This window comes from Pelophylax lessonae (assembly GCF_965119305.1).
Source record: "Pelophylax lessonae genome assembly, chromosome: 7".
Classification (NCBI taxonomy): Eukaryota; Metazoa; Chordata; class Amphibia; order Anura; family Ranidae; genus Pelophylax; species Pelophylax lessonae.
Window position 1 is genome coordinate 168,995,796 of NC_138774.1, and position 27,929 is coordinate 169,023,724.

The 27,929-nt window shown below is 42.6% G+C and overlaps 1 protein-coding gene across 1 annotated transcript in view; it reads left to right on the plus strand.

Annotated features, from left to right (window-relative positions):
- Window positions 1-1,783: 1,783 nt before the first annotated feature.
- ZC4H2 (zinc finger C4H2-type containing) overlaps window positions 1,784-27,929 on the plus strand; it is a 43,725-nt gene continuing 17,579 nt past the window's right edge. The window contains exons 1-2 of the mRNA XM_082264458.1: window positions 1,784-1,940; window positions 26,420-26,591. Coding sequence (XP_082120584.1) covers window positions 1,888-1,940; window positions 26,420-26,591 — 225 coding nt within the window. The 5' untranslated portion in view covers window positions 1,784-1,887. The remainder of the gene's footprint in view (window positions 1,941-26,419; window positions 26,592-27,929) is intronic.

The following is a 27,929-nucleotide window of genomic DNA, read 5'->3' on the forward strand; positions in this document are numbered from 1 at the left end:
TCCTGAGGATCATCAAAGATTTGGATATTTTTTATAACCTAACTCTGACTTGTACTTCTCAACAACATTGTCCCTTACTTGTTTGGAGAGTTCCTTGGTCTTCATGGCAGTGTTTGGTTAATGGTGCCTCTTGCTTAGGTGTTGCAGTCTCTGGGGCCTTTTAAAAAAGGTGTGCACTGTATATGTAATGACAGATCATGTGACACTTCACTAATTATGTGACTTCTGAAGGTAATTGGTGGCACCAGAGCTTTTTATGGGCTTCATAACAAAGGGGGTGAATACATATCAATTTTCTGTTTTCTATTTCTAAAAAATAGTTTTATGTATATATTTTTCTCATTTCACTTCACCAACTTAGACTATTGTGTTCTGATCCATCACATACAATTCGGAATTACAAAACATTGAATTCAAAGCTGTAAAGCCCCGTACACACGTACTGATCGTCGGCCGAACGATCGGCCGTCTTTTGTCCAGGGCTGTCTTGTCTGTTGAAAACTGCAAAAGACTGCACACGAATTTTGTCGGCCAACAACAGCCAACTGCAGAAGTGATGTCATGTGATGGTTAACTTTCCTTGTCTTTTTTCTTTTCTGAGCATGCCCAGTCTTGCAAATCTGCTGTCTGTCGGCCGAATTCTGTACTGACTGGCGAACAATCGGCCGTTCTGGTGTTGGCCAACAAAAATTTTAATGCCTGCACGACAGATTCTGTTCGGCCGAAAATGCGCTGTCGGAAGCATCATACTAACAAGCCTACAATCGGCCGATTGGTCGAATATTTACCGACAATCGGTACGTGTGTACGGGGCTTTATGTAACAAAATAGGTAGAAAGGTACTGTAACCTACTATCCATGCATTTATAATACAGAAAAAAAACACACTGGACTGCATGTGGTGTCAACTGACCCTTAATGTCAGTAACATCCCTCATCCTGATTTTTTTTTAAATATACTTTAGGGGCCAGCTCACACTACAAAAACATCCTCCAGATATGTTCCTGCATGTGCGCTTTTTGATGCATTCCAGTGCATTTTTTTGCTTTTTTTATGGCCAGTTCACACCACAAATATGCACTCCAAATCCATTTCTGCATGCACGTTTTTGATGCGTTTCCATTTATACCAGATGTAGTTAGGTGCCTTGTTTAAATGCAGTATGAAGGCATATGCAATAAAAATGAATGGATTCCAATGAGCCTAGTTTATACCGCTGCAATGTTTTGAAAAAAGTACAGCATGCTCTATTTTTAAATGCAACTTCGTAAAGAAAATAAATGTAAAAAATAAACACACTGCAAACGCACACACAGAAGCGCACAGGAAACGCAGAGATTGCGGTGTAAGCGAGCCCTTGATATGAGTCTTGATGTACATTCTGAATGGTCAGGAGAGGGAAGAAACCCATTATTGTAATCCTAGACATTTTCCTGCTTACACTAATAAGCCATTGATAAATGGAGGGTGCAGTCAGCCGAGGACAAGGATATCAGCGATCTTCCCAGCAGGGCAACACACACTCATTAGAGAAGGCAATATATTGTGATCTTCAGTCTGCCATTAATCTGGGCACAAAGCGCTGCCCTCCCTCCCCTGACAAGCTCTCACATCATTAGCTCCAGCACATTGATTAAGACTGGGAGTAAGAGAGCAATCGCCTGCAGGAAGTAGATAGTGTACACAGGAGCGCGGAGCCTTCTGGGAGATGTAGTCCTGGAGCCGGACATTAGCTATGGGGAGGCGGTAGAGAGAACTTAATTTCCCAGCAAGCAGTGCGGAGTGTCCCTGTGCCTGCTTGGAGCTGTGCTCACATCTCTATCCATTGTACTGTGTTGTTGGTGCTTTTCACATTCCACTGGACGGTGAAGTGTAAAGCGCAGAGCATGGGGGATGAGCAGGAGATCATGTGTAAGCTGGAGAGCATCAAGGAGATCAGGTACTGTGTGTATGGCCGATCGGTGGGGGATTCTCTTCTGCATGGAGACTATTGTTATTTTAGGAGGAATTCAGCTAGAACCGATCAGATTGCTGATTGGAGACGATTAATGATCATTAGATGAGAGCGATTGGAAGTCAGCAGGGGTCGGGGTGGTCCAGCAGGTGCCACAGCTAACATGTGGATGCGATGCCCTATAATAGATCTAGAGAGGAGCCATTCCCAATCCAGGATCCTTGGCTGTCAGGATGGATCTCTGCACAGCGATCACTTGTAGATCTGCTGAATTCTATTATCGTGGTTTGCTTTCTCTCTTTTAGTCTTTGTAGATCCATGACAGATCAGACGGTGAGAACAATGACATGACCCCAATCAGAAGAATGGGCTGAGTGTCCGGTGTGGACAGGTTCGATCCCCATTCATTTCCATGCATGTTGGACACAAAAGCCATCAGATTTCCTCCTGCTGGCCTCCAACATAACTGGAGATGAGAGATGATGGTGTCCCTTTGTAACCTGTGTCTGATGGAAGCTGTACTGATTTTTAAGCATCACTCTTTGTCTGTAACTAGGTCGTATCTTTAAAGTGACACCAAAGCTGGACATGCATTACAAAAAATCCGAGGCGATTTCCCCATCTTCATATTGCAGGTGGATGGGGGAGTCCTCCCTGCTGTGTCCTTGTAGTGCTGCAGCCCATTAAATTGAACCAGGTGCATTTTGCAGAAAACATGCGTTTTGGATTTCATTTCTTCCAATGACACCCCAAATGCGCTAAAATAGGCATTTTGTAACATACAAAAATGTGTAAAAACGCGTCAGCTCCAAAGAAAAGGCACTGCGGCTACTTTGGTGCGTTTTTCAGAGTGTAGGGCAGTTTATTCTGTCACGCCAAAAAATGTGATGCTCCCATGTCGCCCAGGTGTGCATGCAGCGTAAGCGATATCCCGTCATCCATTTTTCAGAAAATCTTTTAGCCTGGGTTTACACTGTGTGTGCCCTTTTTTTTTTTTTTTTTGGTGCACTCCCATTGACTTTTATTAGACCAAGCAATTTTATGGAAGCACATCAAAATTCTGCATCATTGATGCACTTTCAGTCTTATGCCTAGTACACAGGATGAAAAAATCAGATGAAAAATACTGCTTTTGGGGCTCTCATCTGATAATCTGATCAATGGTACTCCGCTTTTCGAGAGCCAATCACGACAGTTCATGTGAAAATATCCAAAAGGATAAGCATGAACATTTTTCTAGTACGAACAGACTAGTATAGCATTTGTTAAAAAAAAAAAAAGTGTGACCAAGACCACGCATGCTCAGAAATGAAAGAATACATTACACTCTTTACCCCGCTGAAGAAGTCTCGCCCACTGACGCAACGCGTACGGGGGAGGAGTTGTGACGTCACCCGCGACGCTCCGGAGGTATTGCTGCATCGGAGCACACCATTGCTACATGCTTCTGATTTCACGTCTTCCTTAATGCACTGGGAAAGTGCTTCCTATGTGAGTAGTACCTTTTTAAGTACTTGAAATAAAGCCGTTTTAGATGGAGAGCACTAGATCTTTTCATGTCTTTTATGGGATGAACGACTGCTGATTGATCTTGGAGTCCGCTTCAGAGCACAGGAGATCGGGTTTTTACAGGAGTCCATCTGGCTATATACCCTGACTTAAAGTGCAGTGACCTTTAATGGTCGAGTGATCGAGGTGAGAGGCTTGTACTAACTCTGGTGATGGATTCACGTTTGAAGTGGTGCCTGCATTCATCTTAACAGCACGGGTCTCCTTAGTACTTATGAAGTTGGAGGAACTACTCTTTAAACCTTACTACTGATATATGGACATTTTTTGTATACATTTAGCAGATATTGCGATTTACTGTATGCAATTTTAGCGCTGCACCTATTTGAATTGAATTGTTTGTATTGGGTATTGATAGGTTTGACCTATTCCGGTGTTCAGCTGCATATATACCATTTTTTGCTAGATCTGAGCGCTGAATAATTTCTTTCTATAATACATTACACCACTTCCGAAGAGCAAAAATGAAAGCAAAGGTAGTTGTGTGTGTTGTTTTTTTTTTTATGTAAGATTACATACTTTAACCACTTAAGCCCCGGAAGATTTTACCCCCATTCCGACCAGGGGGTATTTTGCGATTCGGCACTGCGTGAATTTAACGCACAATTGCGCGGTCGTGCGACGCTGTACCTAAACAAATTTGACGTCCTTTTTTTCCCACAAACAGAGCTTTCTTTTGGTGGTATTTGATCACCTGTGCGATTTTTTGATCACGCGCTATAAACAAAAAAAGAGCGTCAATTTTGCAAAAATAGCAATATTTTTCACATTTTTTTATATGAAATTCCCCCCAAAAAAAATGTAAAAATCAAAATTTTTAAAAATTTTCGGCCAATTTGTTTTATGCTACCTATGTTTGGTAAAAAAAATCGCAAAAAGCTTATTTTGATTGGTTTGCGCAAAAGTTATCGCGTTTACTAACAAAGGGAAAGATTTTTGTCATTTTTGTTGTTTTTTTTTTTAACGCGTAATGGCGGCGATCTGCGATTTTTTTTTTGCGGTACTGCGACATTGCGGCGGACAGATCGGACCCTTGACTGACATTTTTGACACTTTTGGGGTTACCAGTGACATTTATACAGTAATCAGTGCTATACATATGCACTGTTACTGTAAAAATACACTGGTAGTGAAGGGGTTAACTTTATTTGGAAGGGAGGGGCTGTGTGTGTCCCTAGGGGCGTGGTTTCTACTGTGATTGGCTGTGGCTCTAGCTGTAAGGACACTGATCAACGGATCTACATACCAGATCCGTTTTATCAGTGTCTTTGCAGCGAGGAGAATGACAGGCAGTTTGTTTACACAAGCTGCCTGACATTCTCCCTCTCCCCCGCCGATCGCCGAGTGGCCGGCGGACATCGGGTCCGCTGGTCACACGCGCGGGGGGGTCCGTGACCACGCGGGAGCGGGAGCGCGCCTCTGGGGGCGCGCGCTCGCTCCCTAGACCCTCACAAGCAAGCAACGTAGCCCTACGTTAGTTTGCCTGTGAGGGGCTGACCGCCGACGTAGATAGTCGTGCGGCGGTCGGCAAGTGGTTAATAGAATATTTTTTAAAGCAGCGTTTAAGTGGTATTAAACCCAAAAACATTTATTATATTGCAGCTTACCAATTCTTAGATGTGGTGGTTACATTAGTTTCCTTTTTTGGTTTTCTTTCCCTACTGGCAGGGTCACCGGAGGACCTAGTGACCCTGCAAGTCTGTTATTTTCCAGCATCAGTTAGAGGGTTGAGACAAATCATTTATCACTGAAAGGGAAAAAAATACTGTAACTGCTTAACCACTTAACGCCAAATTATGCACATGTATGTCATTTGATGTCATTTGGCTTTAAGTGCAGCTACAGGCATTATCCCGCTATTGTTTTAGTTCTTCTGGCGGCCGACTTTTATGTAAATGCCATCCTAGCGGCTAATTAGCTCCACTGGATGGCTTTTACAGGCGGGCCCTCCTGGTGCTTACCACAGAGATTGTTGAAAACCGAAAGGTCCTCGATGATCTCTGTGGTATAGGAAGCCAGAAGAGATGAGCAGTTTCATCACTTCCAGTTTCCCGAATGTAAGCGACTCCATTTTTAAATTGGTAAAGAAGGGCTTGACTAATTTGCTTTGAGTCTAGGAGCCAGCTAAAAAAAGTTAGGAGCTAGATTTTTTTTTAACCAACAGCCTACTGGTAGAACATGTAACATGTTCCCGAAGGTGAACTTATAATTTAACCCTTGCGCTTCCAGAGCCATTTTTTTTTTTTTTTGTATACGTTTAAAATATAATTTTAGGCCTGAAGATTAAATAAAACCCCCAAAACATATATTTTCTGAAAGCAGACACCCTAGAGCAGGGGTCCTCAAATTATGGCCCTCCAGTTGTTCAGGAACTACAATTCCCATCATGCCTTGTCATGTATGTGAATGTCAGAATGTTACAATGCCTCATGGGATGTGTAGTTCTGCAACAGCTGGAGGGCCGTAGTTTGAGGATCCCTGCCCTAGAGAATAAAAAAAGTGGTAGTACCAATTTTTTTATGTCACGCGATATTATTGCAAAGGTCTAGGACAGTGTTTCTCACATTTTTTTCAATCAAGTCACCCTTTAAAATTATGCACAATCCTATGGCACCCCATTCTTAAATGTAAAAAACTATTCTGAAAGTTATACATTATGCAGTGGCATCGACACACGTAGGACACCCAACATTAGAGGTGATTTATTCTTACAAAGCAAATACGCTTTTGCACACTAAGGCCACTTGCACACTGCAGCTTCAAAAAGCTCAGTACAGCTTTTTTTTTTTTTTTTTCTGAACTTAAATACAGCCCATTAATTGTAATGTGCATAGGCACACAGGCGCATAAAGGAGTACCTTGTATTCTTCAGTAAGAACAAAATAGAAAAATCTGCATTTTTGCACAGTAATTTACGCCTAATGCGCGCAAATACGCACAAATGAACGCACACGAACATACTGTTGATCTGAAAAATGCTAATTTGCATATTTTGCAAAAATGCAAGAATACATTTGTGCGAAAAGACGCAAATTTGCACAAACGCATATGCGTGAAAATGTGCGCATTTCAATAAGACAAATTTACAGCTGAAAAAGGAGATGCTCAAACAGGAGTATCGTGTGTAAGAGGCCTTATGCCAACTAGTATTCCACTGTTTCCCCCTCTCCCTCAGTTTCTCTCATCTAATGTGACCCCCAGTGTTGATGGGAAGGGGCAAACAAGGATGTTGTGCAGACAATCAACACCCCTCTTATCAACACTGATGACATCACTGGTTGTTAGGATGCCGGTGGCTGGAAGGTTTTAAAGGTGCACAATAAAAACCTGTGGCTTTGTGTAACTAAAAGGCGGGCTTGATCCACCTGCTGGCTTGTATACATTTTTGAGCAGTTTCTAGGCATTTTGCCAAGGAATCCCTGGTTGAAAAAGGATGGTCTAGGAAATACAAAATGTCAGTAAAAAACACATTAAAGTTAACTTTAGGGGGCACAAAAACACCAAAAATTACCCAATTGTTGGATAAAATATAAGACAAAGTTGCAACAAGTAAATAGATACCCAACATGTCCATACACTCGTGAAATCCCAACAAACATCAGTCCCCCATATTTTTCATAGGCGACGCTTTAAAAGCCCCCATAGGTCATCAGTTTAGCGTTCCAAAGGAGGTCTGGTGCTAGAATTATTGCTCTCATTCCGGCAATATGTAACGTGTTTCGCAATCGTTTTCAGGCATAGGCCAACACATGCATACGTAAACGGTGATCGCTCCATGAGCGAGAGCAATAATTCCAGCACCAGACCTCCTCTGTAACTTTAAACTGGTAACCTGTAAAGGCTTTTAAAGCATCACCTATGGCAAAGTAGTTTGTCAAAAATTTGTTTATTATATAATACATATAGTTTTGTATTGTGTTTTGTGGGCATTAAAATTCATTAAGTGTATTTTTTCCAAAAATATTTGTGTTGGAAAAACCGCTGCGCAAATACAGTGCGATATATAAAGTTGCAAAACCCAACATTTTATTCTCTAGGGCAGGGGTGGGGAACCTGCGGCCCGCACAATCGTTGCGTCCGGCCCCCCCCGTGCTGCTGTGTCAGAAGGAGCCGATGGCTCCGTCCTAACAGTGTGAGTCTCAGAAAAGGGTGGACCCGGAGCACAGAGCAGTGCGCCCCGAGCCCGCCCATTTGTGTGACAATAGCAAATGAAAATTCGCTATTGTAATACGCATCCTCCCCCTGGCCAATCAGGAAGCGGGTTTGAAACCCGCTTCCTGATTGGCCGAAAAGGCGAACACATGCCATTGGTCGAGGAGGAGACGGGAGGACTCGAGGAGAAGCCGCCACTGCAGGTAAGAGCACTGGCTTTGTGCATTGAAAGGGGGCATGCAGTGGTCAGTCTGCTTTGAAAGGGGGCACGCAGTGGTCAGTCTGCATTGAATGGGGGCACGCTGTGGTCAGTCTGCATTGAATGGGGGCACGCTGTGGTCAGTCTGCATTGAAAGGGGGCACGCTGTGGTCAGTCTGCATTGAAAGGGGGCACGCTGTGGTCAGTCTGCATTGAAAGGGGGCACGCTGTGGTCAGTCTGCATTGAAAGGGGGCACGCTGTGGTCAGTCTGCATTGAAAGGGGGCACGCTGTGGTCAGTCTGCATTGAAAGGGGGCACGCTGTGGTCAGTCTGCATTGAACGGGGGCACGCTGTGGTCAGTCTGCATTAAACGGGGGCACGCTGTGGTCAGTCTGCATTAAACGGGGGCACACTGTGGTCACTCTGCATTGAAAAGGGGCACGCAGTGGTCAGTCTGCATTGAAAGGGGGCACGCAGTGGTCAGTCTGCATTGAAAGGGGGCACGCAGTGGTCAGTCTGCATTAAAAGGGGGCATGCTGTGGTCAGTCTGCATTAAAAGGGGGCACGCTGTGGTCAGTCTACATTGAAAGGGGGCACGCTGTGGTTAGTCTGCATTAAAAGGGGGCACGCTGTGGTCAGTCTGCATTAAAAGGGGGCACGCTGTGGTCAGTCTGCATTGAAAGGGGGCACGCTGTGGTCACTCTGCATTGAAAGGGGGCACACTATACCTTGATTATTGAAGGCCCCTTTCACACTTTTGTGACCTCAAAGTCACGCAATTTTTTACAGCGTTTTTTGCCGCAATGCCTATTACATTTATGCATACATTTTGTATGGCCCCAAATTAAGTTACAAAAATCCAAATGGCCCTTGGCAGAAAAAATGTTCCCCACCCCTGCTCTAGGGCCTCTGCTACAAAAATATATAATGTTTGGGGGTTCTAAGTAATTCTCTAGCAAAAACTACAGATTTTTACTTGTAAACAAAAAAAGTGTCAGAAAAGGCCTGGTCTTCAATTGGCTAAAGAGTGTTAGCTGGAGATTGGCTTTGTTTTTCATTTTTGTTTTTTGAAAAAAGTATACTTTACTTTATATATAAAATATGTAAAAAAAACAAAAAACAAATATGGGGTACATTCTGTCCTGTACTGCAACACACCTCATAAATACACCATATAACAATACGGTCCAATCATGCAAAATAATTACATTCACTCAGCGGTATGACGTTGTGCAGAGCAAAGTTCCCTGAACCATTGGGTAATGCATGATGCCGCTTAACCCTGTAAGCATTATGTGGCCCCTAGGGTATCACAAAAAACCTTGCGGTGCAATGTCAGACATGCAGTACCTGAGATGAAGGCCTTACATGGCACAGCAACAACAAACCTACTGTACATTATGCTTTAAAAAAAGCAGTGGGGAGGTTGCATCTAAATCGGCTAGTACATCTAAAACTACCCTCTCCATAGATTGGGGTTCCCGATATTTTCTAAATCAAGGGCCAGTTTATTATCCTTCAGACTTTATGGCTGGAATACACGATAAGAAAATCGGCCGAAAATTTCCGTTCAGCGAGCGATCGGCCGATATTCTACTCAATAATGTCCAGCCATGAATGAGCGATATCGATATTGTGAACGAAAAAAAACGTTTGAAAAACCCGAAAAATTCTGTCGTCTCGTTTGCGAAAGAACGATATTCTATACATTGGTGTTGAGGTCGTTCAGTTTAACCTCATCACGCATGCCCGAAAATATTTTCCCGGAAATGTTTGTTGACCCGGAAGCATTGTACAATGTCAAGAAGTTTCGTAAACACGAATGAAAAAAAGCTAAAGAAGTCCTCTCAGCCAAGATATAGCATGGAATGTCAAATAGACATTTGCCATGTATGTTTTTAACAAATCTATTGGTAATGTATTCCCTATTTAAATAGTAAAGGACTTTTTCAAAATAAAGCATTATTCAACACTGTCTGATATATATTAAATGCATGATAAATTCCCAAAGAAAATCGAAAGAAGACACCTTTAGGGGTCCATTAAATCTGGTAAGCGGCTCATTTAGTTATGGGGTAGTAGGCAGGATTTTCTTAAGCTTACTTATAAATATTAAAAAAGACACCTTCAGACTTAAATTTGGAATGAAAGAGGCCGCGGCCGTTTATTATTTTACACATTAAAAATCGATAAATCTTTTAAACTTTAAATAACAGCAGTATAGAACAAACCCGGTCCCAACGACCCAGGTTGTCATAACTCAACTAAATACATTGATACATCCAACTTAAAATACAACAAACGTCCCCCTTCGACGTGACCGAAGGTGACCCTAAAATAACAAACTGACCGCGACAAACAAAAAGGGGGGGGGTGGGAGGGGAACCGCTGGGCTGTCTTCTTTCTTCGCTGCTTGACCGACGGAGTGACGTCTCCTCTGTGAGGGGACCCTTAAATGGGTCCTCTTGAACCCCTTCAGCCAATCAACTTTGAACTCTTCATAGGCGGGAGAAACCGGCTCAGACAGGTCAGGGGCTTATTCTCCCTAGATACTAAAGTAAGCTAACTAAAACCTATAGCCAATCAGCTTAACTTAAAAACTGACAGGCTCTAAACTGCCTGACAACTAAAACTCTGCCTATTCCTTCTCCTAAACTATCCTCACCTGCCACTACCCCATGAATAAAAGGGGGCCATTCGTTCCCCTTTTCTCTTCATTCCACTGGGTGATCGTGTGAAGGTGAAGGCTTTGCTAAGGAAAACACCAAGTGCAGTGATGCAAATTTTGGCATTCTGGGCCTCATCCATATTCAATATCACCCGTTCGTGAACACGAACACTACCTGACGAACGCACGTTGGTGATATAGAGATATGTGTATATATATATATATATATAATAATATATATATATATATATATATATATATATATATATATATATATATATATATATATATATATATATATATATATATATATATATATATATATATATATATATATATATATATACATACACACGGCTGTATTAAATTATGTGGTTTAACGTCAGTCCCACGCTTATTCGTGCTAGGCGGTCGTTGGTGCTAGGAGGAAGGGCGTGGCTTTAAGGTCACACGCACATTACATCACTTCCGCTTAAACGTGAAACGTGAGGACTACGTATCTGATCGATTTGTAACGTTTTTTTTTAGATCGTTAATGTTGGCAAAGTTTTCGACCGACGAACACTGTTTAGATGGTCGGCGGGCAATGGTCGAGCGATATTCGGGCCGTGTATGTTGGCAACGTTTTCGACTGACAAATACTTTTTCAAAAGTCGGTGGTCGAATGATCGGGCGATATTCTAATCGTGTATTCACACCATTAGGGGGGCTGGACTGTGGCCAGAAGGAATATAACTATTTGTCTGGACTCAGTAGGAGTAGACAGTGCCCTATCTTTGGTATTAAAGTAATTGTAAAGTCTTGTGTTTTTTTTTTTTTTTAAATAGCAATTATGTTATACTTACCTCCTCTTTGCAGTTGGTTTTGCATAGAGTGGCCCGGATCCTCCTCTTGGGTCCCTCTTCGCTGCTCCTGGCCCCTCCCTCCTGTCGAGTGCCCCCACAGCAAACGGCTTGCTGTGGGGGCACCCGATCCTAACTGCAGCTCCGTGTAGCTGTAGCCATTCAGATACAGAGCTGCAGTTCGGCCCCACCCCCCTCTCTTTCCTGATTGGCTAACTGACATTTACAGCAGCGAGAGCCAATGGCGCTGCTGCTGTGTCTCAGCCAATCAGGAGGGAGAGTTCCAGATGGCCGAGGGACTCGTGGACATCACCGGATAGAGATGGGCTTAGGTAAGTATTAGGGGGTGCTGGGGAAGCTGCTGCACACAGGTTTTTTTTAACCTAATGCATAGAACGCATTAGTGTAAAAAAACTTCTGACTTTACAACTCCTTTAAGTGGAGGAATAGTGCCCCATTGTTGGTGTCAGTGGGGAAAACAGTGCCTCACTGGTTATGCCATTGGCAGGAATTATGCCACATTTTTGGCATCGGATGGCAGAATAGTGTCTCGTATCATTGGGATGAATAGTGCCTCAAGGGCCCGATAAAGACAAGCAAAAGGCCGCATCTGGCCTCCGGGCCACAGTTTGGAGACCACTGCCCTAGATTATTAAATGCTGGCGTCCAAAGGTGTCTTTGTTACTCCAGCGCGACTGCAGACATCCTAAGAAAATGAAGGAAAAAAGCCTAAAAAATAAAACTAATGCAGCCACAGCATTTAGGCTCAATTCACATCTATGCAGTGTGCGAATGATGCGTTTTACAGTGCATTTTGCTGTGCGTTTTGTGTTTTTGCACACACAATTTTACCGCGATTCGCGTTTTGTGTTTTTTACATTTTTTTATATTAAAATGATGAAGGTGGTAGGTGTTTATCTTGGGCAATTCTTTGACCAAGGGTTTGCATTGGTAATATACTCAATTGAGAACTTGGGGCTGCTACTTTCTGATACGACCGAATGGCCATTTCAGCTAGAGTAACTTGAGGGAGTCTGAAAGAGCGCTTGGTAACGGATGATCCTCTATTGAGGGTTCAATTTAGAACTGAAGATGAAAAAGGTTACAGATAAAGCCAAGGCATTTTAGGGTGAAAAGCCCACCCCCCCTTTTTTGTCTCTGGTTTTTGGTGCTCAGATGTAGTAAAGTTCTGCTTTAGGAAAAAAGTAAGAAATGCTCATATTTTTGCAGAGGAAAAATGCAGATTGCAGATACATTGTCAGGCTAATACAAACTCTTCTGTAGCTCCCTGCTCATAACTCTATACAGACTTTTCAGTTACAGAGCCGGAGGAAGTGTCAATGAACTGAGTGCGCTGATTACCGTACTTGCATTCTATTGATTACTACACGTCTGTGCCGCAGTGGAAGATGGGACAGCATTCATTCACAGTTCTCTGATGGCTCAAGGGGTGAGGGTAGGGTGAGGGTAGGGGGATGCTTGGCACACAGCCAATAAATATCTCGGCACTATAATATCCAAGCATCTTCATGAAACCTACTCACTGAATTTTCCCCCCTTTTTGATAAAAGTTCAATCCTTACTTAAAAACTGGAACACTGGTCTATTTTATTGGTTCAGACGCTGCAATATAAATTTGCTAAATTTTGGGTCATCTTAGGAATCTGAAGCAGGTGTGCATCATGGCGTCCAGTTGCCTTCTATTTTTCATTTTCAAAGTTTAACTGAACAAGCTTAAGATAGAAGCTGATTAGTTGCTATGCACAGCTGCCCTGGATTCTGTCTGCTCCAGTTTTGATAAATTCCCCCCATGGTGGTTTACAACTGTTAGGGTTAGGGATGCATCGAAATGAAAATTCTGGGCCGAAACCGAAAATGCAGGATGCCCTTGGCCAAAAACCGAAACCAAAAATGACTTTTCCACCCAAATGATATTAAAATAGATAGAACAGGGGCATACGCCAGAAACAGGCAGCGATGTACACCTGTAGCTGCCACCCTGTCACAGTATATGTACTGTGACGGGTTGGCAAGTGGTTAATTTAATTACCAATGGTATTAGTATTATGCAGCATGAGGGGGTTAATGTATTGCCACTGCTGGTCACTGATGCATTAGTGACTGACCAGTGGCAGTTAATCAACCCCTTTGTGCTGCATTAGTGCAACCAGTGTTAGTGTTAATTAACCCTGGTTGCACTGCTACTGGTTGCACACTTCGGTAACATCTCACATTAAAGCAGGTTTAAACCTTGAAAAAAAATAAAAAACCTGCAAGACAATGGCATAATATGCTAACATTGATCGCATACTACTACTACTTATGAAATACTCACCTTAGAACTAAGCCCTCTCAGCGGCACCTGGTCACCGCTGAGGGGGCTGACATATTCTCCCGTCCTTTCTTCCGAGATGACGTCACTGCTGTGCATGCGCGTGGAGGCCCTCTGTTTTGGCACGAAGCTCTGAAGGGCTGGTACGATATGCTGGACCTTCAGAGCATATGCGCTGCTGAAGTCAGTGGCTGCATGCAGGCTATATATCTCCTAAACGGTGCATGCTTAGGAGATATTCATTTTATCTATAGGTAAGCCTTATCAGAGGTTTACCTGTAGGTAAAAATAACAAAGCAGGGTTTACAACCGCTTCAGTGATCTGTTTTGTTGGATCTTTATATGATCCAATAAAGATAGTTCCACCTATGGCTAGCCAGTAAACATTTCTCAAGGGCTAGATTTTGTTCATGCTTCCACCTGCCATCTTATGTCTGTAACTTTTAGTTTAAATATATCGTTATTAGAAAGTTTTCAAAAGTTAACAAAACATGGCTTGGCTTCATACACAAATGCAGAAGACAACATTTCGACAGTGGCCTAACAAGGACTTGTACAAAAATTTGACACACATTACCAATACACATTGTATAGAATAAGTGGCCCCAACGTATTCTTCAGAGGAACCATTCAGTCGTAGTATACATATCGTGCATTTAAAACTTAAAAAATGCTATGTAAAAATATACCTATAGGGGTATAGCCCTTGCGCCAATGGATATAAGACCTATATATTAGTAACTCAAGTTGGGTGTATATGCAGCAGCTGAGGGTTGAAATATATTATGAATGGAATAGACTCTTAATAAAGAAGCCAACCTCTGCGCTTGCCTAATTGTTTGAAATACAATCTAGGATGAAAACACTTACTATGCACATATAATTTGGTTTAAATAAACAATATATAACATCGATAATGTGCAAAATGAGGGTGTTGCTATTTGTGCACAAAGGGAAAAGTGCTGCCTGTGTGCAAAATGATCAAAATTGATAAATAGATAATATATGCAATAAATAATGTAAAAAAACTGACAATTTTTTTAAAAATAAATACCAAATTTGTTAAGAGAAATGTATGAAATAATATAAATAATTGATTTCTGCAAGTAAAATAGTGCAATAAATGATCAAAGTGCTTGGTGCAAATTAGGTGAATATACAAGTATCTTGTGAATCAATTAAAAAAAAAAAATAATAATAAATATATAAAAATTCAAAGTGTTGTGAATCAATATAGATAAAATTCAAATTTGGATTATGAACACAGTCTGTTAAATAAAGTGCAGGTGCTAAATTAAAGGTGCTCTTCCCCTTCAAGCTTGCAAAAAAGCTGGTTCCCAACCATGGGGCGTGCTCCACACGTGGATTCAGGATTAAATCACTCAACAGATATGATGGGCCCTGAGTGCCTTACAGCAGCATGGCCATAAACGCTTGTGTGGTGTCCCCATTTTTAATATTTTGTTAAGAATTCTTTACTGGCAATGACTGCTTGAAGTCTGGAATCTGTGGACATTACCAAAGACTAGGTTTCCTCCTTTCTGGCAACGCGCCTTGGGGAGAGATGTCAGCAGTAGAAGTTGGGAAGAGATGAAAAATGAAAGCTTATCTCCACAGTAAATAGGGAAAAAGAGGGAGAGGTTGATGGGGTGGGATGGTGGCGAAGTAGTAGGAGAGAGCCTGACAGCCTGGGTCAACTTTCGAGTCTGAGTTAGATTATATCTTTTATGACCAGGCGTCTAGGCAGACACAGGGATCCCACACCTGTTCAAAGGTCACAAGAGTAATATTTATTTCTTGTTCTAAGAGTTTCCATGATTTTAACTTGTTGAATGTAGGCAGGCAGGTTATGATACCAGTGAAAAAGGATTTTAAATTTTGTTTTCCTTATAGGTATTCATCGAGCATCCCCAAAATTTACGTCAGGGGGTCGTTTTTTAGGGACACCTGAAAGGCTTGATTAATAATCAAAATTATTTTGTTCCATTAGCGTACAAGTTTGGGGCATCTCCAGAACATATATAAATGGTCAGCCAGAGTACCCCCACATCTGAGACACTCCGGATTCTCTCTATAGTGCCATTTGTACAATCTAAGAGGAGTTCTATGTACTTGATTAATAACAAAATGTTGTGACAAATGCTGGGTAGGAGAGATAGATATTATAGGTACTTGTTCTAATATTGTCTGCCCTATCTCACAATCTATGGTAGGAATATCAGCCGACCATCCCATCCTGCCATAAACCTGCACTGTACTGTGAAAGCAATTCGCCAGTGACCCATATTGCAAAGATATTTAGTTAGGTCCATATATATTTGGACACAGGCACAATTTTCATACTTTTTTGGCTCTGTATGCCACCAGAATAAAATTAAAACAAAACAATCCACATTAATTTGAAGTACAGACTTTCAGCTTTAATTCCAGGGGTTGAACATGAATATCAAGTACAAATTTTAGGAACTGCAACCATTTTTATACACAGTCCCCCCCCCCCCCCCCCCATTTTCAGGCGCTCAAATGTAATTAGACAAATGAATATAATCATAAATAAAATGTTAATTTTTAATATTTTGTTGAGAATTATTTACTGGCAATGACTGCCTGAAGTCTGGAATCCATGGACATTACCAAAGACTGGGTTTCCTCCTTTCTGATGCTTTGCTAGGCTCTAACTGCAGCTGTCTCCAGTTGTTCTTTGTTTGTGGGTCTTTCTGCCTTTAGTTTTGCCTTCAGCAAGTGAAATGCATGCTCAATTGGGTTAAGATCAGGTGATCGACTGGGACATTGCAGAATATTCCACTTCTTTACCTTCAAAATCTCCTGGGTTGCTTTTGCAGTGTGTTTTGGATCATTGTCCATCTGTACTGTGAATCGCTGTCCAATAAACTTTGCTGCATTTGGCTGAATCTGGGCTGACCGTATGTCTCTAAACACTGCAGAATTCATCCAGCTGCTTCTGTCTTCTGACACATCATCAATAAACACCAATGACGCAGTGCCACTGGAACCCATGCATGCCAATGCCATCACACTGCCTCCACCATGTTTTACAGATGACTTTGTACTTTAATCATGAGCTGTTCCAAGCCTTCTCCACACTTTGTTTTTTTCTTCCTGTCATTCTGGTACAGATTACACTTAGTTTCATCCGACCAAAGAATGCTTTACTAGAACTTGTCTGGCTTTTTTAGATGTTTTTTGGCAAAGTCTAATCTGGCTTTTCTATTCTTCAGGCTTATGAATGGTTTGCACCTTGTGGTGAACCCTCTGTTTTTGCTCTCATGAAGTCTTCTCTTGATTGTAGACTTTGTCAATGATACTCCCACCTCCTGGAGAGTGTCCTTCACTTGTCTGGAGGTTGTGAATGGGTTTTTGTTTACCATAGAGAGGATCCTCTGATCATCCACCACTGTTGTCTTACGTGGACGTCCAGGCCTTTTTATGTTGCTGAGCTCACCAGTGCGTTCTTCTTTCCTCAGAATGTACCTAACTGTTGATTTGGTCTCTTGTTTTTGAAGCCTTACCTGTTTCACTTGCATGGACAGCATCATGAACACATGTTGTAGGTTCACAGCAACTGATTCAAAATGCAAATACCACACTTAGAATCAACTTCAGACCTTTTACCTACCTAATTGTTGAAGAAAGCCCACACCTGGCCATGAAACAGCTTTTGATTCAATTCCCAATTCCTTTTGGTCCCTTGAAAAAGGGGGATGGCTATTGTTAAGAGCTGTAATTCCTAAATCCTTCCTCCGATTTGGATATACATACCGGATATACATACCCTCAAATTAAACCTGAGCGTGTGCACTTTCAGCCGATATCCATTATATAACTGTAGCTTGAATATGTTTTGGTAAATAGCTTTTATCGGTAACATTACCTATTTGAACAATCAAGGGGTGTCTATCTGCATAAGGGATGTGGATACAGACTGGATAAAAAGTTTGTAGTGAAGCTAGAGGTATTGAATGAAGCTGGAAGAAGGGATACCAAACTCGTCCTGTAGATCTTTAAATGAGTTAGGATGTTCATTTGAGAATGGAAAAAGTATACCAGCCAGTAAAGCCCTGTAACTTCCTAAGCTCCTCTTCTCCCAGAACGGGTGATATCTAGACATACCATCATATCCCATAATCCTGCACATTTCGTCCCAAACCTTAGCCATAAAAATCAAGGTGGGGCATTGAGAAAAGTATGTATATACCCAAGATTAGTCCTAGATTAGTGCAGGTTGCTCCTATAATGCAAAGCTTTTCAAAAGGGGTAGGGGGTAGAAAAGGTTCGGAGACATAGATTGTGCAAAGTGTTTAATTTGCATATAACTGCATAATGCTCGCAAAGCCAATTTGTATTGTTCTTGTAAGGTTATAGAGGGCATAAAAGACTTTATCTAAGGGCTGATGCACACTGCAGCTCAAAAAAAAAACAAACAAAAAAAAAAAACCCTGTTTTTAAAGGCATTTGAGCTTTTTTTTCTCTTCCCAAAGCTTGAAGAAGCTTGTGCAGTTTTGTGTTTTTTTTTTTTTTTTTTAGCTTTTTTTTGAGCATAAGCTTTTTTTTTTTCACAAACCCTTTCCTCAGCTCATTTTTACTTCATTTTTTTTGTATGTTTTTAAGCTTTTTTTGGGCACTTCGGCATCTTTTCTGCTCAATAGCTCCTCTAAAAAACGCAAATTCGGTGGGGTTTTTTTTCTGGCCGTAAGAGCATGTAAACTCCTGAAAAAGCCATGGTGTGCATGAACACATTGGCTAACATGGTGGGGAGTTTCCAGGCAGAAAAAAATGAGAGCTCAAAAAAGCTCAAATGCCTGTAGGAGCCGCTTCTTTGAGATGCCGTGTGCATGAGCCCTTAGCATCTATTAGATTGCCTATATGGAAGAGGGACTTAAAGTGGAAGTAAATTTCCACCCAATACTTTTACCTATAGGTAAGCCTATAATAAGGCTGACCTAGAGGTAATGTAAATATCTCCTAAACGGGCACTGTTTATGAGATATTTACATTACATGCAGCCAGTGACATCACTGGCGCATGCACTCTGAAGGAACAGCCACCCATGCTGTTCCTTCCGAGCCCTGTGCCGTAATCGGCGGCTTCGGCCGGAGTCCGTGAGCCCGGAAGCAAAACTGATGAAGATGGGAGCCCACTGCAGCTCTGAGATCTTGGCATGGGAGGGCTTTGTTTTAAGGCAAGTTTAACATAGTGTGCTAGTATGCGATGTGTACAAGCACATTATGTCTTTAACTTGCGGGGTGTAAAAAAAAAGTACAAAAAAGAGTCCAGAGGTTTACAACCGCCTTAATCTGGCCATACGTTATACAATTTACTTCAATTTCCTTTAGATTTACCTTCAACTATGTAGTGCAAGGTCATGCCTGATTGTATACAAATTGAAAGTGTTTAGGTTTGATCTATTATATGGTTTTGGTAAATCTAAAGGAAAATTGTATAATGTATGGCCAGCCTTACGCTTCCATGGTATCACCATATGGAGAGTGAGGCTATTAGGGATGGCTGGTGTGTACAGAAAAAAGGAGGCACGGATCTGAAATCGGTGGGAATTTTGTCTGACATCTAGACCTAGCATTTTGGTAATTAGTAGGGATGCACTGATACAGATACTCATACTCGTAAAAATGCTCCTGTTACCAAAACCGATACTTTATGGTATGATTTGTATCCATGAAAAATTAATTGGAACAAATCGCACTGCAAAGAAACACGTGTGATTTTCCCGCACTGCTTCTGTGTGAACCCATGCTGAAACCACTATGACAAGCCTGGGTTCACACTGGAGCGGTGGTGAAACCACATGCAATTTGGACAAGAATCACACTGCATTCCTGTGCAATATTCACATACATTTCTTTACAGTGCAATTTGCATCCATTGATTTTGTATGGACGCAAATCGCACCACAAAGTATCGGAACTTTGTATTGGCGAGTACTTGTCTGAAAGTATGGGTACTCGTACAGGCCTTTAAAAAAGAAAAAAAAAAAAAAGAGTATCGGTGGATCCCTAGTAATTGGGTCAATATCTCTATACTCAGTGGCCGGACCCCAAAGCATGGAGTTGCAATGTGTCAGTGCATCCCAAATGTTTCAGTCTTTGTCCATTAATTATAAGAGTATAAGGCAGACCAGAGTAGCACTAGTCTGAGAAGAGACCTATAGTAGTATTTTATGATGTCCGGAAACCATTTTCTCCACTCTGTGGCATTTACATTCCCCCTTGTTGAATGAGAGGAGATCCCACTGGATTTTTTTCAAAGTTGTAAGGGGAGTTTTTGTTGGCGGGATCGTTCTCTTCATAGATGGAAAAGCGTGTCTAAAGGGATGCAGACTCTGTCACTTTCCTCAGTAAATCCCTGGAGGTGTAGCAGCTGATTGATAATTAGAAAGCTACTCCTATACAGATTCACTCTGCACATGAACACAATCAAGCAGCTTTTTCTTCAGAATAATAAAAAGTAGGAATCTGCTACAAAGTTTGTACATTGATTACCTAGAGGGGAATGTTTTTTTTCCTCAACAAAAGTGGAGTTAAGCCCCGTACACACGTACCGATGGTCGGCTTACAAATGTTCCTCTTTTCTCCCCGGGATGTCGGTGTCTGCTGAAAAGTGCAAAGACAGCACAAGGACAGCACAAGAATTTTGTCCGCCGACTGCAGAAGTGATGTCATGTAATGGTTAACTTTCCCTGTGTTTTCTATTTTCTGAGCATGCCCAGTCTTGCAAATCTGCGGTCTGTCGGCCGAATTGTGTACTGACAGGCGAACAATCGTCCGTTCTGGTGTCGGCATACAAATATTTTCATGTTTGCACGAAAGACTTTTGTCCGCGGATTGTGCGCAGACATCTGTCGGAGGCACCATACTAACACGCGTACAATCGGCAGATCCTTCGTCCACCGACGTTTGTATGCCGACGATCGGTACGTGTGTACGGGCCTTTACTCTTTAGGCTGATGTGTGCTAGTTAAGCTTGATAATAATTAGACTTGTTGGATTTTTTTAATAGGCTTGTTGGATATTTTAATGTCTTCTCTAACTTTTAATTTTTTGGTAGTCAAGCAAATATATTCTTTTGATAATTAACCACTTGCCGACTGCCGTCAGTATATTTACTGTGGCAGTCGGGCCCTCACAGGCAAAGCGACGTAGGGCTACGTCACTAGCCTGTGAGGGTCTAGGAAGCGAGCGAGCGCGGTCACGGATCCCCCCCCCCCCCGCGCGTGCCCGGCGGACCCGATGTCTGCCGGTCACTCGCGATCGTCCATGACAGCGGGAGAAAGGCAGGCGGCCAATGTAAACAAGCCGCCTGTCATTCTCCCCTGTGTATGAATAGTGATCATACAGTTCTACTATGTAGGACCGTTGATCACTGTTCCTACACCTCAAGCCACAGCCAATCACAGTTAGAATCGTGCCCCTAGGGACACACATAACCCCTCCCTCTCAAAAAAAAGTTAACCCCTTCACTGCCAGTGTCATTTTACAGTAACAGTGCATATGTATTAGACATATGATATGCCGGTTTTCGGTAATTCGATATATCGCGGTATTGCATAGCCACGGTATTGTTATTGTGGCATTTTTAAAATACCGAGTTTCTCTGTCAAGTCTGCCTGACTTGTGAATTGATACATTTCAGTGAGCTGGATGACTCATTCACTCACACAGCTAAGCCTTTCAGCATTAAGGCTACATTCACACCTGAGCGTAGCGTTTTTCGCGCGTTTTTTACCGCGATTTTACCGCGATTTTTGCGGCGTTTTTTACCGCGATTTTACCGCGATTTTTGTGCAGGCGTTTTTAGATTGAATAGAGATCAATGGAAAACGCCTGTAATCTGCCCAAAAAGAAGCTCATGTACTTTTTTGAGCGTTGGGCGTTTTGTATACAGCGTCAAAACGCTCAGATGTGAACAGGGGCCATTGAAATGAATAGGATTTGTCTTGTTGGGCGTTTTGAGAGCTGATCCTAGAGCAGAAAAACGCCCCAAAAACGCCCCAAAACGCCTAGATGTGAACGGAGCCTAAGTCTCCTAACTATAAACAAAAATGATTACATTTGTATCTTTTCCTTCCCTCTGCCAGGGAGAAAGGAAGTTTAACCTCTTAAAGACTGGACCTTTTACAAGTTAAAATCAGTTTTTTTTTTGCTAGAAAAGTACTTAGAACCCCCAAACATTTTATATATTTTTTTAGCAGAGACCCTACAGAAAAAAATGGCGATTGTTGTAATATTTTATGTCACACTGTATTTGCGCAGCAGTCTTTCAAACGCAATTAATAGACTTTAATGAATAATAAAAAAAAAAAAAACGTAACAGTAAAGTTATCCCAATTTTTTTTTTTGTTACACAGAGAATCGTGAGAGAATCGTGATCTTTATTCCAAGCTAAAAAATCGTGATTCTCATTTTGGCCAGAATCGTGCAGCTCATACACGTGCAGATCCGATGGCCTGGTCTTTAAAGGGGCAAATCCTTGCGATCCAGAAGTGGTTAAACCTGCAGGAGGACCAGGGCTTTTATCTATTAATGACTTTACTATTGCTTTAGGCCTGGTTCACATGTATGCGGGTTGGTGGTTCACATGTATGCGGGTTGGCGGTTCACATGTATGCGGGTTGGCGGCCCACATTTGCACAGGCATAGCAGCCCATTGATTTAAAGTCATTAATAGATAAAAACACCGGTCCTCCTGCAGGTTTAACCAATTAATGACTTTACTATTGCTTTAGGCCTGGTTCACATGTATGCGGGTTGGGGGCCCACATTTGCACAGGCATAGCAGCCCATTGATGTGAATGGGCTTGAGCTGCTATGCCTGCGTTTTCAGCTGAAAAAAGGTGCATGCAGAATTTAAAAAAATGCAGTGGCCATGAAATCCATCCTTCTTTTGCACCATGCGACTTACCTGCCGTTGCTGCACACGCAAACTGTTTTTAAATGCCGTGCCCACGTATACAAAAAATGCAGAAAGCCAGTGTTGCCAACCCCCCGGAGGGAAATTTACTGGCAGAACGTCCAAAATTTACGGACAGCAACAATTTTTTACGGACACTGAAAAAAGTACCTAAAATAACAATTTTCAGTGCTAAACCGTGCAAATATCAATATTTTAACTATAAACATATAGCTAGTGCTATTAGCAATGTGTTAAAGTTAAACAAAAGTCAAAAAACATATTTCTCAAATTTACATGAAGGTTGGGTTACCATAACCCAGCCAGCACAGAGTTCCCCCTTACATCAGAGTCTGCAGACTCTGGTCAGACATGGTACAGGAGGTGGTCAGAGACGGTACAGGAGGTGGGCAGACACTGCAGACATGGTACAGGAGGTGGTCAGAGACGGTACAGGAGGTGGGCAGACACTGCAGACATGGTACAGGAGGTGGGCAGACATGGTACAGGAGGTGGGCAGACACTGCAGACATGGTACAGGAGGTGGGGAGACACGGTACAGAAGGTGGTCAGACACTGCGGACATGGTACAGAGGGTGGGCAGACATTGCCGACATGGTACAGGGGGTGGGCAGACACTGCAGACATGGTACAGGAGGTGGGGAGACACGGTACAGAAGGTGGTCAGACACTGCGGACATGGTACAGAGGGTGGGCAGACACTGCCGACATGGTACAGGGGGTGGGCAGACACTGCCGACATGGTACAGGGGGTGGGCAGACACTGCGGACATGGTACAGGGGGTGGGCAGACACTGCGGACATGGTACAGGGGGTGGGCAGACACTGCGGACATGGTACAGGGGGTGGGCAGACACTGCGGACATGGTACAGGGGGTGGGCAGACACTGCGGACATGGTACAGGGGGTGGGCAGACACTGCAGACATGGTACAGGGGGTGGGCAGACACTGCGGAGGACCTACCCATCCATCTATCTACCTACCTGTGTGATATCAGGGGAGCTACTTACCTACCTGGTAGGTAGGTAGCTCCCCTGATATTACACGGGTAGGTAAGTAGCTCCCCTCATATCATTGCAATGCAAGGCAAGGCAGTACAACAAGTTACACTGACTTACATGAAACATTTCCAACTCCTCGTGATGCCAGGAGCCCAGGACCTGTGTGTGGCCCCCCCCCCCTCACCCTTCCATCCAGATGAGAGGAGCTGGCTCTGAGTCTGACTTACCTTACCTGCGGCGGATGGATGGACTGGACGGTCAGTGGTCGGCATAGTGCCCAGCAGCACGGCTCAGCCCGCACGGATAGGTAGGTGACGGTGATCCCCTCCATAGCTCACGCCGATCGCCCTCCTCGGTGTCGGTGAGCGGATGACGATCAGGCGAGGTTCGGTCCAGTTGTACTCCTCCAGTCCCGGACCCGGCTTCATCACACAGGCCCAGGGGAAGGGAACACAGGTGGGAAAACTTAAATGAGGAGGGGCGGGGGCGGAGGCAGAGGCGGGCCGTGGCACTCTCCTCCAACGTCTATAACTCGGGGTCAGGTGCGGAGGCGGGGACGGAGGCGGGGATGGAGGCGGGCCGTGGCACTCGTCCAACGTCGATAACTCGGGGATCTCCGGAACTGCGCGCCGCACATGCGCAGTTCTAACAGTGCCGCCGCCGCCGCCGTAGATTTACGGGCACTTTTCTCCTGCTACGGGCATTTACGGGCAGGAGAAAAGTGCCCTGTTTTAACGGGCTGTCCGTAAATCTACGGGCGGTTGGCAACACTGCAGAAAGCTTGCCAGAGCAGGAACTGCAGGTTAGTCGCATGGTGCAAAAGCAGGATGGATTTCAAGGCCACTGAATTTAAAAAAAATGCTGCATGCACCTTTTTTCTGCCGGAAAATGAGGGCATAGCAGCCCGTTCAAATCAATGGGCTGCTATGCCTGTGCAAATGTGGGCCGCCAACCCGCATACATGTGAACCACCAACCCGCATACATGTGAACCACCAACCCGCATACATGTGAACCAGGCCTAAAGCAATAGTAAAGTAATTTATAAACAACACCTCCTTCAGGTTTAACCACTTCTTGACCACAAGGATTTGCCCTCTTAATGACCAGGCCATCGGATCGGAGCCGAGCGCCAGGACCAGTTATCACCAGTTAGGCCAGACACTGCTTGATGACCTATTTTAGGCCTGGTTCACAGAGTCTGTACTGACTGACTATATAATAATGTGCATAAGTGAACCAAAGCCCCTAAATTCAGCAATGAAATTGAAGTGAGGTGGAAATCTAATAATTTATATTTAATAATAGAATACCGTGATAATACCGTATACCGTGGCAAAACCTTAATCAATTAATCGCAGCATGAAAATCTGATACCGTCACAAGCCTAATATGTATAGCACTGATGACTGTAATAATGTCACTGGTAACCCCAAAAGTGTCAAAAATGTCAGTCAAGGGTCCGATCTGTCTGCCGCAATGTCGCAGTACCGCAAAAAAATCGCAGATCGCCGCCATTACGCTTTAAAAAACAACAACAAAAATGACAAAAATCTTTCCCTTAGTTAGTAAACGCGATAACTTTTGTGCAAACCAATCAAAATACGCTTTTTTTTTTTTTTTTTTTTTTTACTAAACATATGTAGCATAAAACAAATTGGCCTAAAATGTTAAAAAAGTTTTGATTTTTACATTTTTTTTTTTGGGGAATTTCATATAAAAAAATGTGAAAAATATTGTTATTTTTTGCAAAATTGACGCTCCTTTTTTTTGTTTATAGCGCAAAAAGTAAAAATCGCACAGGTGATCAAATACCACCAAAAGAAAGCTCTGATTGTGGGGAAAAAAGGACGTCAAATTAGTTTAGGTACAGCGTTGCATGACCGCGCAATTGTCCATTAGTCACGCAGTGCCGAATCGCAAAATAGGCCCTGGTCAGGAAGGGGGTAAAATCTTCCGGGGCTTAAGTGGTTAAATACTTTCAATATTTCTTGGCAGTGTAAGCCACTTCATTAGGTTGGTGTAAAATGAGCTTCTTGCAATCTGTCAGTGCTTTTGCGGGGAAGTCAAAAGCATTGACGGATATGCATTCTCCCATTTTCCACAAGTGCAATGACTGGTTGCTGACTACTTATATGGTTTTAGACAACTCTGCAGGTGTTTCATACATTTTTTATTTTTTTTTGTCTGATCCCTATATCAAATTCATTTCTACTCTACAGTATAGAGGGCTCCTGATTTATTTCCTTCTTCCCCACTAAAGGCTGTGTTCACACTTAATACGGATGTTGCTCACAGCAGGGGTCCAATGCGTCCCTGTTCTCCGTTTCAGGGAGGAATCAGGCCTGAAATTTTGCTTGAATTTGGACCTGAAATGGAGCCAAAGATGCACAAGGCCCTTGCGCAATCCACTCCACTGCCAGAGAGATGTGTGAACTGGCTCAATTGAGATCCGTGCACAATCTCCTGTCATGCAAATTGGAAACCCACATTCAATTCGCACTGGTGTTAACCCAGCCTTACACTGCAATTTGTGAAGGTTGTCTTTTCAGAAGTATTTTCTCAAACATTACGTTTTGGCAGGAACATTAGATTAGAAGTAGCAGTGGGCAGAAAACTGCTTGGACTGGTCACATATTGTGTGAAGCGATATCAGTATTAATAATTAATACTATGTGTGAAATATTAAATTAATCTTTACTGACAGATTCAAATTGTGATGTCTGATAAATGTAGTCATGTTGTTCCTTCCAGAAACAAGACTCTTCAGATGGAGAAGATCAAGGCCAGACTGAAATCTGAGTTTGAGTCCTTGGAGTCTGAGGAACGACATCTAAAAGAGTACAAGCAAGAAATGGACCTTTTACTTCAGGAGAAGATGGCTCATGTAGAAGAACTGAGGCTTATTCATGCTGACATTAATGTGGTATGTATTAGTCGCTATTTAACTGGTTCCCACCCAGGCCAGTTCTGACATTTCTCACCTACATGTAAGAATCTGTATTTTCTTTGCTAGAAAATTACTTGGAACCCTTAAACATTATATATGTTTTTTTAGCAGAAACCCTAGAGAATAAAATGGCGATCGTTGCTTTGTTATGTCACAAGGTATTTGCTCAGCGATTTTTCAAGTGAAATTTTTTTTTTAAAACACAATAAATAACCCATTGTTTTGTAACCTATAAAAGATGAGGTTATGAGTAAATGGATACCTAACCTGTTCATGTCATGCTTTAAAATTGTGTATGCTCGTGGAATGGCGTCAAACTACAGTACTTAAAAATCTCCATAGGCGAATGGAATCTCCATGGAATATTTGAAACTTCTTTGACTTTAAGGCCTAGGTAGGTAAAAGTGTTCACTATTTTAATCTTCTTGGTGCAGTCCCACCAACTAGTACCAATAAGAACAACAAAACCTGACTAGGAGCCAAACTCTGAAATCAGGTTCAAGGAGATCAATGAACAGGATTTGTTACCTAGGAACAGTAATGCATCATCAGCATACAGGACTATCTTTTTCTTTTCATTCATTTTTATTATATTAAAAAAAATGTTTGCATAGACAGCAAATCAAATGAACAAAAGTCAAAAATGTACAAGAAGAAATGTGATATTGATTTAAATATGTACTTAAGTAAACAAGTCACAAAAATTCAAAAGGAAGAAAAATGTAACGCTTATAACCACGTAAGACTGTCTTTCCAGGGACTCTGGATCACAACATAGGTAGATGCATAATAAAGAGACAGGAAGCACCAGGAGCCGTGTACATACGGAGTCTGGACGCTCCCTCTGAGTAAAGTCTGGTGAATCGTATGTACCCAGGTAATTCAATCCCAGAGTCTGAAAGGGTCTGGGATATGGAGTCAAATCAAACTCCCCTAAAAGCCCAACCCCAAGCAAGACCAGAAAGGGACCAGGACAGCGTTCCCTGCCCCTTCCTGTTCCCGCCCGGGGCAGGGTAGCGGAAGGCAGGTAGATTCAGAAAAACAAAGAAGTTTTTCCTGCGACACGATCCAAGAAATCTTCTGCTTGGCAGCTGCGAAGGAAATTGAGGGTTGTTTCCAGGCACGGCCTAACGTAATTTTGGCTCCTAAAAGGATTATAGAAGAGGAGAGATTGGACGTGCCTGGTAGTCTTTTCTATCTGTCTGTTCAGCAGAGCTATTTGGGGAGTTTGAAGAATAGGACAGCCAGTGACATTGCGTATCAATTGAAAGATTTTGTTTCAGACGCTTCTTAACCGGAGACATGTACACCATA